We start from the raw sequence: 17,364 nt of genomic DNA on the forward strand, positions 1-17,364 counted from the left end.
ACAAGTGTAAAGCCAAAGCAATGATTGAGTGGTTTTAGGGGAATCATTTAAATATGTTGGGATGGCCTCGTCAAATTTCAGACCCCAGTCCAAACAATATTAAATGGGATGTTTTAAGAGTTTCTCCACCCCACCAAAATTTATTTAATTTGAAAATTGGACAAAAAATCCCATTGATTACATCTACCAAACTCATACAGACTAACTCTTAAGACACTTGCAACTGTAATCAACAAAAGGTGGCAACACACAAATTGAGGGTGAGAATGCATATGCAAACACCATTTTGTTTTTATCTTGTGGGATGATAACTTTGTTTTATTTTTATCACCAATTTGAACTTGGAATCCCAACAAAAATCTATTTATATTACAGACTGGAATGCAAATATGGCGGAGGGAGGGCTTGTGTATGGTATTTAGTGGGGAAATAAAGGTTATTCCGAGCTGTGAATTTTGTGTTTCGAAGATATAGTTATATGAATTTGTGACTTTTAATTTCAGTTTGGTATATTCATATTCGTATCCTGAATTCAGTTCTTTGAATAACTTTTGGGTAAAATAATCTGTGTAATCGGTATATCTCTTTCTATCTTTATTATAATCACATCCCTTTTTCTTGTATGCTAAAAAAAAACAACAACAACTCAATTACTTGCTAGTTATATATATATATGTTATATATGTGCAATGTATGTAAATATTTGTAAAATTATGAATATTTGATTGCGTTTGAAAGTCTCGTGATAACATTGGTTAGACGTGTGAATGACGCAGTTTGTTGGCCGGAGAGGGAGGGGAGCCGAGCAGCAGTGTAGGAAAAGAGGAGGAAGGAGCGAGGATGGCGGCGTCACACCTCTGAGGGTAAATCACTTATTTTACCACATTATCGCAGTACACTTTTATCCCCTCAACACAGTTACGCGACACTCAAAGCATAATAAATTAGTCTGCTTCTTGCGACGGCGTGTTTAACGCCCATGTGTCATTTTTTGGTGACCAATACGAACGCACTCTTTTGTTCAGCTTCGGAATGGCCGCTGTTTTTCACAGTGTTTTCTCTTTTTCCTTCCACTAATTTTCTGTACGGTAAGAGCACACTGATTTGGTCTTACAGTTGTTCCACGCATTGGGTGCCCTTTGTTGTTGCTCGGCTTAGGATATGAGCTGTCCCTATCGGGTATTCTGGTTGGGTGTCCGCTGCCTGCGCTCAGCTGGTCCGCTGCAGAGATTTCTACTCTCGGGCGAACTCACGGTGGACAGGTCGGTCGGCGTCCGCTCTGTTCGGGCCTACGTTAAATACAGCTATGTTTAACATTAAGCTAACCGCTGCCTGTCATTAAATATGTAAGGCGAAACATCAGCTTAATCCGCGATCTATAACTATGCTCTTATGCTTCGTAGTATCATATTATTGAACATAATGTTACGCTTCCTCGTTTGAGGATAACCACCGATGTTATACTGTTAGCTGGTGGGCTAACTTGTTTGCTAGCTGACGTTAGCAGGTTAGCAGTCTGGCAGAACTGACGTTTGCTGTTGACGTTCAGCTTCGCTGTTATTTCCTGCCTTGTTGTCAGTCGTTTCACCAGCCTTCAAAACTGTAGTTTTTCTCATTTTTAAACGTTGTTCTCAATCTATGTGCGTCGTAGATAATATTCCAGTAAGCGCCACCGCTGGTTTGGCTATAATGCAAGTAGGATACGCGGTTGTTAACTTGACTGGTTGTGTTGGGACACAACAGTTACAACGTTGTAGTATTATGGCTCACGTCTAAGTATTATTGTCATACCAGTGACCACATTGCACATATTCGTTGTCCTTGCTGTGTGTATTATGTAAATATATTAACCTCTAACGGCGTCTTGACTTCCTGATCTGTTTTCGCCACCGATTTGCCGGTAATCTGTTTCTAAGAACTTGTCATCTGCACACGTAGCAGCCATGATACCTGGGTCATGTGGAGTGCCGTGTAGTATCAGTAGCATTGGCTGCCACCTCACCACTCTTAAGCAGATTTTTGAAAAAAGGTGTTGAACAGAGAATCATCAGATCTAAGAGACTATGTTACTTCTGCCATAAAATTGAGTAGTAGGATAACAACACAAATGTACAATAAAAATACAGAAAATACGGAGATAGAACCCTAAAGTAGTGTTTATTTTGGCATAAATTGTCAGGGGAAGGATTGGGTTGTGTGCAAGTGTGTGTAACATGCGTGTGTGAAACAGTTTTTTTTTATATTGTAAAGCACTTTGAAATGCTTCTGCATGAAAAGTGCTATATAAATTAAAATTTGATTTGAATATTTGGATATTTCATTCATCAAAGTCTGGTATCGCATCAGAACACTCAATACTGTTTTTCTTAGTTATCCTTTTATTATTCAGCATTGATGGACATCTGGTGATGGTGATCTGGTATGGTAATTATACATGCTTTATAATGGATAAGCAAATGAAAACCCCAGAGTTCAGTTCTTGCCTAAATGCACTGACACTTGTAGATGGACTCAAGATATCCTTAATGGAAACGTCATTAGTGTGTATGTAGGAAGCTTCAAGAATCACTTTATGGTTGTGCCTTGGCAGTGTTGATGGACACACACTAGCTATTTGTGCAAAACCGTTTTTGAGTTAAGCCTAATGATTACTTTGACTAACAGCATGGTAATTAACAAAGTGCTTGCAAGTTCAGCCTCAGTTAGATTACATGATTAATTAATTGTAATTCAAAATTTTGGTCCAAAAAACACATCTTTTAAATACAAGATCAAATCAAATTTTATTTATTACAAACTTTCCATAGAGGAAACAGCACAAAGGGCTTCACATAACAAGAATAAAAACCTAAATTTCTTTGCATATTAAACACAAGCCTTCACATACCCAAACGTGCTATATAAATAACCCTACTGCTCTCATATACATTCCCATGTATACTGTATATCTGCTACGAAAAGCAATGTAAAAGCTGTTAACACTTAAAATATCTATATGTATTTCATTTTTCAGATGAAAGCACAATTGATTATTCAGCTTTCCACTTACTCTTTGCACAACGAATGACTTGCCTACCATGTCATCTTTGCTTGTTCCAGTCCATCCAACACTGATTGTTGTGTTACAGATTTTGTGGGGAAAGGCTTACTGAATGCTTTCTATGCAAGCCCGTAGTTTACAGTAATGTCACAGCAATGCCAATACCCAATGGGCTATATTTATTTAGCAAAACTAAACCAATGTGAGGTTATGCTGAGTATATTAAACACATTCAACTGCTCAGGCAGGTTAGAAAGCCTTGTTGTATTGTATATTTTTAATGCATTATTAATCATTTGAGAGCTACAAAGCATTGTTCTACCATGGCATGTAGCTTTATTTTATCCAATTTTTTTTTTTTTTTACTTAAAGGCATTTACAAAATACATCTCAAATAGGCACACAGAGTTAATGATGGGTCACATTGCCTTAAACTGAAGAAAACCTGAACGTGAAGAAATCAGTCAGTATCACAAACCTGCAACTCTGGTTTTCCAACAAATCTTTCACAAATTGTTATTCTTACCATCTTTATTCAAAAGTGGTTGCTATGCTAGTCATTTCCGTATTGAATTGTAAAAGTAATTTGGTGATTCCACTAAAAACAAAGTTGTTCTACTTTTCTTAAGATTTGTTTTCTTGATTTGATATGAGTGAAAAAAAAGACTAAAATGTTTTCAGACTAAATTAAGATCATAACATCATCATCATAAATGTTTTCGTTAATACTGATTGTTAACTTGGAAATAAACTTGAAATAAGGCAAAACATCCTTTAGTCTTTAATGGGATTTAGGGGGCAAACATTTGGTTTTGTGGAGAGATATCTCTGCTTATAAATTTACATGCAGTTTGTTCTAGTGACAATGATTTATCAAGACGGGCACAAAGAGTACAACCATAAAAGGAAATGGTTTGCACAGTAAAGTTTACATGGCCTCAGTAGTTTTGCTGGCCTGGTTATTCTCATTTAATGTTGATAATCACGCACACGGTTATGGCTGTCACAGTCCATGTTGGATATCAGTGTCATTATTTATGATGATTAAAAAGAGCCATTGATTCCCTTTATTATTACAGAACACAATGTAAGACATGTTGTCATGTAAGGGGTGCTACAATTCACTGAACATTTCTTTAGCTCAAAAGGTCATATGACCTGTTGTGGGGGACTTCATGCTTTGAAGGCCACTTCTAAAGATTACTCTCAGCAGTCATAACCTTTTCTTTTAGCTCAGATCCAGAGCCAAACATGCTTCTCTTTTTGCCACAGCTTAGCTTGTACAAGTGCTGAGGAACTTTACACAGCAGCAACAGAGACTAAACAGAGACACTGTCTCTGTCATGTAGTGTTCCAAAGAAGTTCACGTATTGCCTTTTTGGAATTATTGAAAGTTATCATCTCATGCCCTCCTAAAACCCACTGGGACAGTCTTGTTTATGCATTAAGAGTAGTATAGTAAACAGGTTTTCTTTTGAAACTTTGTGCAATGAAAACTGACTACCAGGCGTATTTTATTGTTTGTTGTCAAGGTATTGTGACTTCTTTCTTTCTTTTGCTCGTTTGTTTATTTTTTTAGTTTATTAATTTATCTTAATTTGTGCACTTAAAACACTGAAGATCCAACTTTAAATGAACTTGAAATGAATTTGATATAGTTTATTTAAAGTTAACTTGTAATATTTCATATCATGAGTAATATCTGTCAAGAGAAATCAAAGTGTAGATTTAGTGATGCAGGAAGGCTTACTTTTTTCATTTTTTAAAAGTTCCCCACGCCATTAAGATATCACTGAAATAACAAAACAAAATTAGAGGGGAGAAAAGCCAGTTTATTTTCTCTACCTGTGTCACTCATGATAATGTCACCAACCTGTAGTCTTTAAAACTACCCATTGCTAGATGGTTTCCTTTGTTTTTTTATTTAAGATAAGCTTATTTGCTAGTCTTTCCTAACTTGTTTTTTATGTGGAAGCATAGTCTGACCTGTACTCACTCAATGATAAAAAAGAAGTTGATGTGTTGCTTGTTTTTAGTTTGGAGCTAATTCTAAGGACACATTTACACTGCCACTGTTGGCCAGCTTTAATTAAACCCTTGTTTTCAACAACAGATACTACCAGTGTGAATGTGCATCCATGTTGATGAAACCAAAAAACACCTGCTTGAACACCTGGGTCTTGGTTTACTTGCAAGTGAATACCTGTGCAGACCATTAAGTGAACTAAAGAGAGGAAGTGATGTTAGATGCATCATAGTGCAACATTTCGGTGCCTCTCCTGCTGTTCATACTGGACAGACTGGACACCCATGACTGCATAAATTTTGTTGTTGCTTCATTGTTTACTTGCGGCTGATGAGGTGTTTTTGGTCCTGGTTATCATTCAGCAGTTTTCTTCTTCTGTCTTCTTGGTTACTAGTTGTCTCTGGAAAATGTTGCCTAAGTGAGCAGTTGCATGGCATTGCTACAGCGGTTTGGTCTGCTTGAGTAAAGTGCAGTGTGAAAGCAAAGCAAACTAAACAAAATTGCACCATTTTTAGGTATTCCCTGCCCCTCATTTGATTGTGCTAAATGTACTTGATTTTTAAAAAAAAATCCAGATTTTCTTTGTGTGCCTTTCTGATGATAAGAGTTTTATTATTAAAACTGCTCAAAAGGGTTATGATAAAGTTGACAGATGCTAAGCCCACAAAATTGTAGAGCACAGCCATTCAACAGGTGAAGCTCTAAAGGTTCATCATAATGTTTAAAAATATGAAAACAAATTGTAAAATTGAACAAAATGTCTTTTTTTTTCTCCCCACAGCAAACATTGGAGGTATTTAAAACGGGAACTTGCCGAATTTTGCACCCTGCAAGACTTTTTTTCCGACGTCCTAGGATTGTATGCAGTTCAAACATTCAAGCATGTGGCCCCTGGATGTCGGGAAGCCCCTACTTCAAAGGATTATTTCTCTCATGGCATTTTAGCAAAGGAACACAATATCACTAGCATCCAAAAAAACACCTTTGGATCACAAGGCCATTTTTAAGGGTAATTATAAATGTGTTGGTCTGCATTGGGATGTTTTCTTTAAAAGTTGTCTGCATCCCTTTGTTTCTTAATAAGTAACCCAACAAGAAAGTCCCATGAGCAATTCTGCTGGAGGGCCGATAACATCAACATGAGTAGTTCTTTAGGCAAAGAGAAAGACTTGAAAGAAAAGGACCCCAAAGGTGGTCCAGCAGGTAAAGAAAGGGAAAAGGAGGCCAAGGCTTTGGCCAGCTTAGTCAAAGATGGTGGCAAAGAAACAAAGACCAAAGGGAAAGAGGCCAAAGAAGGAAAAAAGGACACAAGCAACTCAACACCAGGTGTTGCCTTCTCTGTTGACAATACAATAAAGCGGCCAAACCCAGCACAAGGTACACGTAAGAAATCCAGTAATGCAGAGGTTATCAAAGAGCTTAACAAGTGTCGGGAGGAAAACTCAATGAGACTGGATCTATCTAAACGGTCCATTCACATGCTGCCCACCTCGATTAAGGAGCTGACTCAGTTGGCAGAACTCTACTTGTACAGCAACAAGCTACAGAGCCTTCCAGCTGAGGTGGGTTGCCTATCTGGTCTGGTCACTTTGGCCCTTAGTGAGAACTCCTTGACCAGTTTGCCCGACTCTCTGGACTCCCTGAAGAAGCTTCGAATGCTTGACCTCCGGCACAACAAGCTCAGAGAGATACCGGCTGTAGTCTACCGCCTGACATCTCTGGCCACACTGTATCTGCGCTTCAATCGAATCACGACAGTGGAGAAAGACATCCGAAATCTGTCCAAGCTTACCATGCTCAGCATCCGCGAGAACAAGATTAAACAGCTACCTGCAGAGATAGGTAAGTAAAACCTATGCATCCAGAAACTATTAATGCGTCAGATTTTAGAGGGAACTAAAAGCAAACTTTTGGCTGAGTGGTCCAATACAGCAAAATGGTCATTCTCATTCAGAGTGCAAGGAATTGTTTTCATAATGTATTTCCCTTTTATTATTTTGTGTATTACATGGCATTCTTATACCGTTAACACGATGCTAAAGGTCATATGATCAGATGCATTCCCTGACTCTTATTGTATTTTTAATCAAATATGATCATGTGATGCTTGCTGTTATGTGAACTAATTGTACTTTGAGTCATGGTTGTATCAGCATTTTGATTTGAATATTGTCTATCGTTGGTCTTTTTTGCAGGGGAGCTATGTAACCTCATCACTCTGGATGTTGCCCATAATCAGTTGGAACATCTACCAAAGGAGATTGGAAATTGCACACAGATAACCAACCTGGACTTGCAGCACAATGAGTTATTGGACCTTCCGGAGACTATAGGTATTTGGAGCATAGCATTTGGGTATATCGTATTTTACGACTGAAAAACATTTTTTTTTCAGTATGCTATTTTAGTCATGTTTGGTTTTTTTGTACTTTTTTGTTTCAAAACAAAATAACTCATAAATGATGATAAGACAAGTTAATGCAGTTTCTTTTTTGCTTTCAGGCAATTTGGCAAGCATAAATCGCTTAGGCCTGCGATATAATAGATTGTCAGCCATCCCCAGATCATTAGCCAAATGTCGAGAACTAGAGGAGCTAAACCTTGAAAACAACAACATTTCAGTGTTACCAGAGGTAAGAGGAACACACTTTGATCTCACATGTCTATACTAATTAGTAAAAATGATTACTTAACATTTGATGGGGGAAGAAAAAAGTTATCTTCAGCCTTGATGAAATGGCAAAATATTTTATTAATATTTGATATTATTATTATTTAGATATAAATTTTTATTACATACTATAAATATTTATAATATAAAAATAATTTTATTAAATAATATAAATATTTATAATATTATAAATGTTAATATTATTAAATGACTAAAATATACATTTGATTTAATTAATTAATTAATTAAAATTTTTGTTGATATGAGAACATTTTGACCACAAATTGTCATACCCTTGCATGCGTTAATTAGTTTTTTGTTGTTGTTTGTTATGCTTTTGGCTTGTCCTCTTAAATTCATGTCTTTGTGGAGGGTGTTTGCTTGTGCATCCACTATGGGAATGGAAAAAGTTTCATTTTGACTAAAGTCCATAGATCCTAAATACACTGGGGCTTTAAAAGAACATATTTTAGCACAGATTTATAAATTTTTCTTTGGATATTTCCATTGGTCTAATGTAAGTTTGACACTTTTCCTGTTTAACTTTTAAGACTGCCAAACTAGTCACTGCAACCTACATGGTCATTTACTTTTTAAAACTTTATTTTTATTATAACTATTTGTATAAACACAAGATGAGGTGGCACTATTCCAGACTCAAGCCAAACAGCAACAAAAACTGAGACAATTAATAATAACAGAGGACAAAACAGTTCTGGAGTATACCGATAACATGGCAACTTAAAGATACAAAGACAATAAAACAGAAAGGGGGAACAGGCAGTCAAATTTAAAACATATACAAAATTAAACAGGATAAAAGAAATAAAAGGGAAAGGAAAAAGAAAAATGGAAAATATTACATTTTATCACTATGATCATCTATGTAGAGAACAATACATTTTTCCTTTTGCAATTTCTTATAGAATGTGTTCCATCAATAGCTTTGATTCATGCAGTCCATTGGTCCAATACGGAAGGCTCTTGGCAAGACCAGCACCTTCCCACCATTGTTGTTTTAATTTTGTATCTCTCACATTTAGACAGTTTCAAGTCCAGCTGTCACAGATAAAAAAAAAAAAACACAAAAAAAACAAACATCAATCCAACATCATGGCCTCGATCTTCCCTGACTGTTTTGTGGACGGTGTTTCAGAACAGTCCAAGAATTGCTGCAATTCCCAAAAAAAAGCAGTCAAGCTGTGCACCAGTGTGTCTGGATGGATATTTTGAATTTATGATAAAGGAAACATGTTTCCAAGAAAAATGGTTTCCACAGTGCTGCTGTGGTAGTATTGTGTGTATTTATTATAGTTGTGTAGTCTTTGGGGATAATGTCAACTGACATTTTTTCCCCATTTATGTTTTATGTTCTCTTAAACTATATAATTATCTGTTTGTTTGTTTTTTCCCCTAGATTTTGAAGTTGTATGCCCAAATAAACATCTGTTTAATACTAAATGTGCTCGATATGAGCCCTTTAATCTCCTTGTCAAGATGGCATCTGGGTTGAAGATACTGGTTAGAATCTTGATGAGGTAGTTAATATTTATCTGCCATAGATTTAAAATCTATAAATTCTTTTGTCAGTCTATAAAAGGCACAGAGTTTTAACTCCCTGCCTGAATAAACCTTGTGCTATTTGCAGCATGTTTGATCAACCAATGTTAAGATTTGTATCCAGTTTTGGATGGGGAGTCGTCTCCAAAATCCTAGCCATATATTCAGGGAAAACTTGACCCATCGACACTGGATACACCTTGTCCCATAGCCTGTAAACATCTAAAAAAAAACTCTGTTTGGCAAAGATAACTATACCTTTCACTTTGTCTTGTAATTCTTATTACACCAAAGTATAACTGGTAATATTTGTGCTGCTACATAATAATCCTCCAAACAATGTAAATCCGTCCTTTCCCCATCTCTTGGCAGTTGCAGGGTTTATATATTACTTTGGCAGATTTACCAAAAATCTAGGTATTATCTAGTTCTATTCTCTAAACTGATACTCAGAAATCAGTGAATCAGGCAATGATTGGAGCAAGTAGAACAATCTGGGAAAGATGATATTTTTAACCCCTATTCATCTACTACCAAGATCTAAAGGCTGGAAGCCTCATCTGTCATGATCATCTGTTTTTTTGTTTTTATTGCGGCTGATTTTTCCTTTGTTAATTGTAGATATTTCTACTTTAAGGATGTTTTTTTAATTATTGCCTTTTAAAATACAAAAAAAAAACCCCATATAGCATTTATCAACCTTCATTTCCCTGCCGTGGCAAATAGCAAAAGCCATTATGGTACTAAAACTTAAAGCAAATAGGTTTTGTGTGCTCCAACGTGATAAATGTAAAATGAGTGACACAGGAAGGTGGAACTTAGGTACTGGGAATAGTTGACTAATTATAAATGAACCACTCCAATGATTCTGGCTAGTCCTAAAAGTATAGTCTTGCAAGGTGGATGCTCCCTGGTTCTTGTTTTGGAAACTGTATGGGGTCAAGAAAAGGACCTCCTAAAAGACCCTATTTTATGCAAAAGGTTTCCACTGTCAAAACACAACAGTGAAAAAATCCTGTTAGTATAGTATGGTTTCTATAATATCTCTTTTTTGCTTTGTCAGGGCCTGCTGTCAAGTTTGGTAAATCTGACGAGTCTAACACTGGCAAGGAACTGTTTCCAGTCATACCCTGTAGGTGGGCCATCCCAGTTCTCAACCATTTACTCCCTCAACATGGAGCACAACCGTATCAACAAGATCCCGTTTGGTATCTTCTCAAGGGCCAAAGTGTTAAGCAAGCTTAACATGAAGGTAAATAATTCTTTCTTTTTTATTTTTTGGAAAGTGGATGCTATTGTGCGCCTAAAATAAACAAAGTTAGACAGATGTTTTTCAGGCATGTCTGTTTATGCTAATGCTTGCTTTTTATTAGACATGTAAAGGCAAAAACCTAACTTGTTCCCCTGTATTTTAAAATTGCCCCAAAACATTTTCTTTTCATGGCACCAGTTAACATATTTTTCCACAGTGCTCTTGTGTCAGAAACAGCACTGTCCTTGTTATCCTCTGAGCTCCCCGTTTATAATATTTATAAAGGTATGTAATTGTCTTCCTCAGGACAACCAGTTAACATCTCTGCCACTTGACTTTGGCACATGGACTAGCATGGTTGAACTTAATCTGGCCACCAATCAACTGACCAAGATCCCAGAAGATGTCTGTGGTCTTGTTTCTTTAGAGGTAAAATTTGCATGTGCTTTTCCCTACCATTATATGACAACAACCCCCCCCCCCCCCCCCCCCACACACACACACACACACACACACACACACACACACAACAAAGTTCAGAGAATTTCTAAGCACAAAGGAAAGCAATCAAAATGTTTGCTTTATTCCTGTGAACAACTGTCTATAATCTCAGCCTGTCACTTAAATTCTGTTTGTCTTCTCAGGTGTTAATATTGTCCAATAATCTTCTCAAGAAGTTACCACATGGTATTGGGAATTTGAGGAAGTTACGAGAGCTTGATTTGGAGGAAAACAAGTTGGAATGTCTACCAAATGAGATTGCCTACCTGAAAGATTTGCAGGTAACAATTCCAGACACCGCTAGCCCTGTTTTCTTCCATTTAGCAGAGAATTAAGCTGGGTTTTGATTTTGAATAAAATATGTAACCCAGGACCCAATTAGACCAAAAATGTAAAAACTCACTTGTTACAGGATGGAAAGACACTCAAATTTTGTGCATTGTTGTTACACCAAACAAAAGAATTTAAAGCCTAAATCTTCACTCTATACAGATATTTTTGCATATGAGGAACAGATTACTGGACATGCTGGCTACCCGTTAGATAATCATCACAGTTGGTCTCCACAGTTGGAGAAATGGGCAGCGCTCTGGCACATAGTGAATTCAGACCCCTTCATATTTTGCAGTTTTTTTGGTGTTTAGTTGTTGTTAACAAAACTGATATTAAAAAAAAAAAAAAAAAAAAAGCAGAGCAAAAAGGGAAACAAAAAATAAATAAAAAATATGTAACAGCACTCTGCGTTTTGAAAATTCAAAAGTATTTCTTGTTGCACTTGCTCACAGTTTTTCAAGGTGCTTAGCATGTTGAGATCAGAGCGCTGTGGGGTTCTTACCATCTGTTGCAGAACTCTTTGTTCTTCTTGTCACTGAAGATTGTTTTTTATGACTCCCTGTATGTATGGGCCTGTTACCATGCTGCAAAACAGGCAATGAATGAATTTATCCCTAAAACATTTGTATTGGATATTTGACATTGAGTAGCAGGTGTGGGATCTGTTGTGCATTCATCTTTTTATTATATTATATGTTACAGAAAGTCTCCTAGTAAATAATTTCATAAAGTGAGGGGTAACTCCAGATAACTGTGGAGTGGGATTAGAGCCCGACTATATAACCATTTCCGAATCATTTTTGATCGTGTCTTCTGTAAATGTGAAACAGAATAAGTTTGAATCCAGAACGGTTCTTTACTAGGTGGAACATTTAGTTTTAAACTTGATTTATTGTACTAAATTTGATAAATGTAAAGCCTTCAGTGATGTTTGCTGCGGTGAGCATTTATTTCTGTTTGTATTGCTACCTACCATTGCAATGCAACCATTCTGGGTTTGTGTACTTCAAGCAACGACGGCTGAAAACAGACTTACTGGACTTCATGTCAGTCCGAGGAATATATGGTAAATCTTCATTGGAGCCAATGAAACACTTGGTGTGTATAACGGTTTAAACTGAGTGCATACACCAGTAAAATGGAGCAAAGTTGCAAAAGTTAAAGGCTTGTTAATATGTTAAGAATATGAAAAAACACATACTGTATTTTTACGTTGGAGCAACATCAACATGTATCGGGAAAATACATAACATCACTTGTAAACATGATAAAATTGATCATTTGCTTCAGTCTGTCACCACAACTTATTGTTGCATTTCTTCAGGGTTTCACATTAGTTTTGTCATAGCGCACACAGCTGTACCAAAGGAACAGAACTTTTCAGATCTTCGAGAAGAGTGAATGTAGTGTCAGCAAACACATCAGACATCAGTGAATGACAAAAACCTTCACAAGCAAAATGTAATGCATGCTGGTTAATGGCTAGCACCAGTTTAGAGTTGCTCCAAACATTGGTTTGTGACACAACTGTTTATGTTTTTCTGGACACCACTCAAGAACCCATGAAGCTGTTCGGTTTACTCTGACTTTCTGGCAAGTGCTACTGTTAGAGGTGATGGCTTGTTTCCTAACAGACTACGAGGATATACTAGGAAGAAAGGGACAACCTGCCTTAAATCCTCCTGTACAGGGCTTGTGGAGACTTGGCTCAATTACTTGACATTATTACCAAATGGGCTTCAAGGAAGTGCCAGAATGAAAGGGCTAAAGAAAAAACTTTAAGTTAAATCCACAACTTAACATGCTCAGCAATGTAAGGGGGTTTGGCTGCTTGCAGGATTGCTTGTTTAACTGGATGTTAAATTGTTAGAACTTTACAACTACGCAGATATCCCCACATTAGCCTGCTTACTTGTACTGACTGACGTGTTATTCTGCAAATACTGGGGGGGCTAATGAATATATTTCAGTTTAATGCAATGCTTGCATTTTGTTCACTATCCTAGACCTGTCCCTTAATATTGCTTTTTTATTTGTATTGCCATGAATGTTAGTGTGCCTTTTTGTTTATGTGGAAACTTCATTGTTTAAAGATATAATTGTTGATATTTTAACCTGTGTTTTCTGCAGAAATTGGTGTTGACAAATAATCAGCTGACTACGTTGCCAAGAGGCATCGGCCATCTCACCAACCTGACACATCTTGGTTTGGGGGAGAACCTGCTGCAACATCTTCCTGAGGAGATCGGTAAGTACTTCACAAATGTATCTTGAAGTTATTGTAGGAAACCAGAACTAATTTGGGGATCTTCACCAGCTGACATAAAGGTTTGAACAAGGTCAGAAATCAGCTTACACCAAGATCTTCTCTCTACATCCCATGTTTTTACATGTGTAAATAATGTTTGAATGAAAGATCAAATTTTACTGCTCATTACATCTTACATCAGTAATAACAACAAAATATATATGCGTGTATATATCATGTTATCAGTAAAGATTAATGTAACCATTAGGATTCAAGAGATTAACAGTCCACTGTGTGACACGCTGGGTTATTCTTCAGTGATTGGCTGAACTTGGATAGGTAGGTTACAGCTGAGGTTAAGAGTTAAGGCAGAGATTAAAATGTGTGGAGGAGGAAGCTGAAGGTGAACCTATTTTTGGTGTGTTTAAATTAGGCAAAGAATCAAGTGACATGGAGGTTTCTAGAATTCAGAGCGTGAACGCCTTACAATTAGTAATGTTTTAAACTTACAGACTCTTGCAGGTCTCTTTATCACACTTTCATGGCCTTTTAATGATTTTTCTCATTATCTTATACCTCAGTCATTTTCCTCTAAATCTAAGCAAACAATAGAATAGAATAGACATTGTTATTACACACAATGTTACACTAAATCGGTCCAGAACCAATTTAAAGTTGTAGTCTTATAGTGCAATATTCCCATATTGCGCTTATTGTTTGTTAGGAGCTTGATAGCCCTAGGGTAAATAGTGTTTCTGAGTCTGTACTTTCTGGCAGGGGGCATCAGGTTAAAGAGGCTATGCTATGACTGGGATGTGATGGATGCCCTGTTGAACCCCTGAGTGTCAGCAGTGTCTTCCAGGGAAGGCAGGGGGTTGTCAATGATTTTCTGTGCTGCTGTTATGACCCCTCGCAGAACTTTCCTGCCTTTTCTAGTGCAGCCAAGATACACATTATAATGCAGCAAGTCATCACGATCTCCATTGTGGAACTATGGAAAGTGCTCAGCAGATTTACCCTCCTGGGGACACCTCCTGAGCATTGTAAGGAAGTGCAGTGTCTGCTGAGCTTTGCTGACCGCTGCTGGTGTGTTGGTGCGCCATGTTACTCAATCAGCCATATGAACACCCAGAAACCTAAAAGAGGGGTCCATCGTTGATCTGCAGCGGGGTATGGTCTGTTTTTCTCGTCCTCCTGTCCATTGCCATCTCCTTCGTTTGGTTGGTGTTAGCAGGAGGTTATTTGCTGAAAACCACAAGACCAATCTCTGGACCTCCTCCCTGTACACCGTCTCATTGCTGCCAGAGATGAGACCCCCACTGTAGTGTCATCTGCAAACAAGACAATGGAATTTGAGTTGTGAAGGGGGCTGCAGTCGTGTATGTAAAGTGTGAGCCCTGAGGGCAACCTGTGCTGAGTGTTCAAATGGAAAATATGTAGGGCCCCACCCTCATGGTCTGTCAGGAAGCTGTTATTCCAGGTGACCGGTGGGAAGTCCAGGTTGATCATCTTCCTAATGAAGATGTTAGGATGTCAGGATTGTGTTACATTAGCCTGGCACGCCAGACTGGAGAGCTTTATATGTTCAATACAGAGTGACTCAGTCTGGAGTCCTTCCCCTTGATGGAAATTCGCATCGGTCTTAAACAAACCGGCCATCTGATTGGTTGATCTGAGGAGACTCTTACCTCTTGCCTTGCGTCACCACGTATTCTTCAAAACATTCAAGATGGCGCACAGACGTAGTGGGAGTTTGTGTCTTCTTGCAAAGAAGTGGGTTATAGTCCAAAAATTACAGTGAAGTCCACAAAAGGCATCCTGACAGTTTCCAGTTCCTCTGTGTGGCTCACAGCAGTATGGAGCAAATGACACCAGCATCGGATGTTGACCAGTTTGCCTTTGTAGTCAAGTTGATGTTGGTCAAAGCCCTCAGGTTGGTGGGACAGAAGGTGGTGCAAAACTAGCTTCTCAAAGTGCTTCATGACTAAAGAGGTTGTACATATGTCACAAATTTAGGTAGAACAGTCTTTAGACAGACCTGATTGAAGTCTATAAGTATAACAGCAACTTTACCCATGTTATTATTTTACTGTTGTCATTTTTCTTACCTGGTCTGTGTTGATTTTAGACAAGGACTTAACTCAGCTTATTTCTGTCTTCAGGCACACTTGAGAACTTGGAGGAACTGTACCTCAATGACAACCCCAACCTGCACAGTCTCCCATTTGAGCTGGCCCTCTGCAGCAAGCTGTCCATCATGAGCATCGAGAACTGTCCCCTCACCCACCTGCCACCTCAGATTGTCGCAGGAGGTCCCTCCTTTATCATCCAGTTCCTCAAGATGCAGGGACCATACCGTGCCATGGTCTGAGCCTAGAACAGCTCAGTGTCAGTCCTACGCAACTCCAGCCCCTCAGTTTACTCTGCACCCTTTCACATGCTCACCCCATCACCTGTATCATACACTGTAAAGAACACAAACTCGCCACAATCAGTGTCAGGGGCAAACACAAAGGGGGGAGTTTTATGAGGAAATTGTTTTTCTTCATTGTTGGGCAGAAACAAGTCAGATCTTTGGAGACTACTGTGTTGCTCCAGGGTCTATCAGTCATTTCAGGACCCCAGCCATCAAACCCCACTCATCTTTCATTCCGAGTCTTACAAGAGGAAAATATTTCCACCTATTTGCCAAACCTGAGAATATATAAAGTTATATAAATATATATATTGAGTAACTGTGAGCTAAGTGGCAAGTCCTTCAACCTTATAAATTGTGCTCCCATTGCCAATGTATTTAGTTATTACAGCATCTACTATGTGAGCAAGGATACAACTGTATGCAAAAACAAAGTCTTTGGAACTTTTCATTTAATGCTGCTGCTGTACTTTTAAACATTGACATTTTTTTTCTTCTTTTGTTTGATTTTCAAAACTTTTTTGTTTTTTTGTTTTTAATCATAACATAATCTTCCCGGGTCATAACTTATGTAAATTGCTTCTTGACCGCACGAACAAAGGTCTAATGATAATGTGCTTATGATTTCGTTTTGTATTTTTACTGTCCCTTTTTTATTTTTTACCTTAAATGTAAAAACAAAACAAAAAAAAAAACAAAAAAAAACTGTGCCTATGTTTAGAGTGATCCAGTGGTTCATTTCTAAACTGAATTCTCCATGAAAATACAAACATTATTTCAATGTTTTTTTTATTTTTTTTTATTACTGCTCATTGACACACACACACACACACACACTTTTTTTTAAAATATTAAATAAACTAATAATCTGTCATGCAAGAGATATTGGCTGTAAATTCAAGATAATTCAAGATCCTTTTTGACAAATAGCAGCAGTAGGAAGGTATACAAAATTGAAAAATGGCAATCAGACATGCTTGGTGTGATGGGTCTTGGATTTTGGTTGATGAAATGACTCCCTATAATATTGATTTTCAAAAGACAAAAAGGTGTTTTGGTGGGTGGGACAGGAAGGGGGGGGGGGGGGGGGGGGGGGAAAGCATATATAGGTGATGGGGCTGAATAAGAAAACTTTTTCTTTTTGTACATGTATACAATTTCTGATTGTTGCCTTGAGTGCAATTTTAGTTATGTTTACTTGTTTGATATTATCTCCAGTGTTGGGCTTTCTAGCTGTAATCCAGTTGACCATTGACCAACATATCAGACGTTTTTTAAGACATTTTCTAAGTCTCTGGAGTAAGTGGTGATTGTATT

At 37.6% G+C, this 17,364-nt stretch overlaps 1 protein-coding gene across 1 annotated transcript; it reads left to right on the plus strand.

Moving 5' to 3' along the window:
* The first annotated feature begins 814 nt into the window (after positions 1–814).
* shoc2 (SHOC2 leucine rich repeat scaffold protein) lies at positions 815–16,386 on the plus strand. Its single transcript, XM_079264474.1, has 9 exons — positions 815–863; positions 5,848–6,908; positions 7,262–7,399; positions 7,569–7,699; positions 10,361–10,549; positions 10,856–10,978; positions 11,194–11,331; positions 13,514–13,631; positions 15,794–16,386. Exons 2-9 carry the CDS (start codon positions 6,206–6,208, stop codon positions 16,000–16,002), a joined length of 1,749 nt encoding a protein of 582 aa, XP_079120600.1. The 5' UTR covers positions 815–863; positions 5,848–6,205; the 3' UTR covers positions 16,003–16,386.
* The last annotated feature ends 978 nt before the right edge of the window (positions 16,387–17,364 follow it).

Source organism: Telmatherina bonti (genome assembly GCF_933228915.1).
Source record: "Telmatherina bonti genome assembly, chromosome: 3".
NCBI lineage: Eukaryota > Metazoa > Chordata > Actinopteri > Atheriniformes > Telmatherinidae > Telmatherina > Telmatherina bonti.

Bases quoted from the DNA above. Each gene is read 5' to 3' on its own strand.
- shoc2 (XM_079264474.1), top strand. From the start codon at position 6,206: ATGAGTAGTTCTTTAGGCAAAGAGAAAGACTTGAAAGAAAAGGACCCC. The intron at 10,979-11,193 runs GTAAAATTTGCA...TTGTCTTCTCAG, and splicing joins GTGGTCTTGTTTCTTTAGAG to GTGTTAATATTGTCCAATAA. The intron at 13,632-15,793 runs GTAAGTACTTCA...TTCTGTCTTCAG, and splicing joins ACATCTTCCTGAGGAGATCG to GCACACTTGAGAACTTGGAG.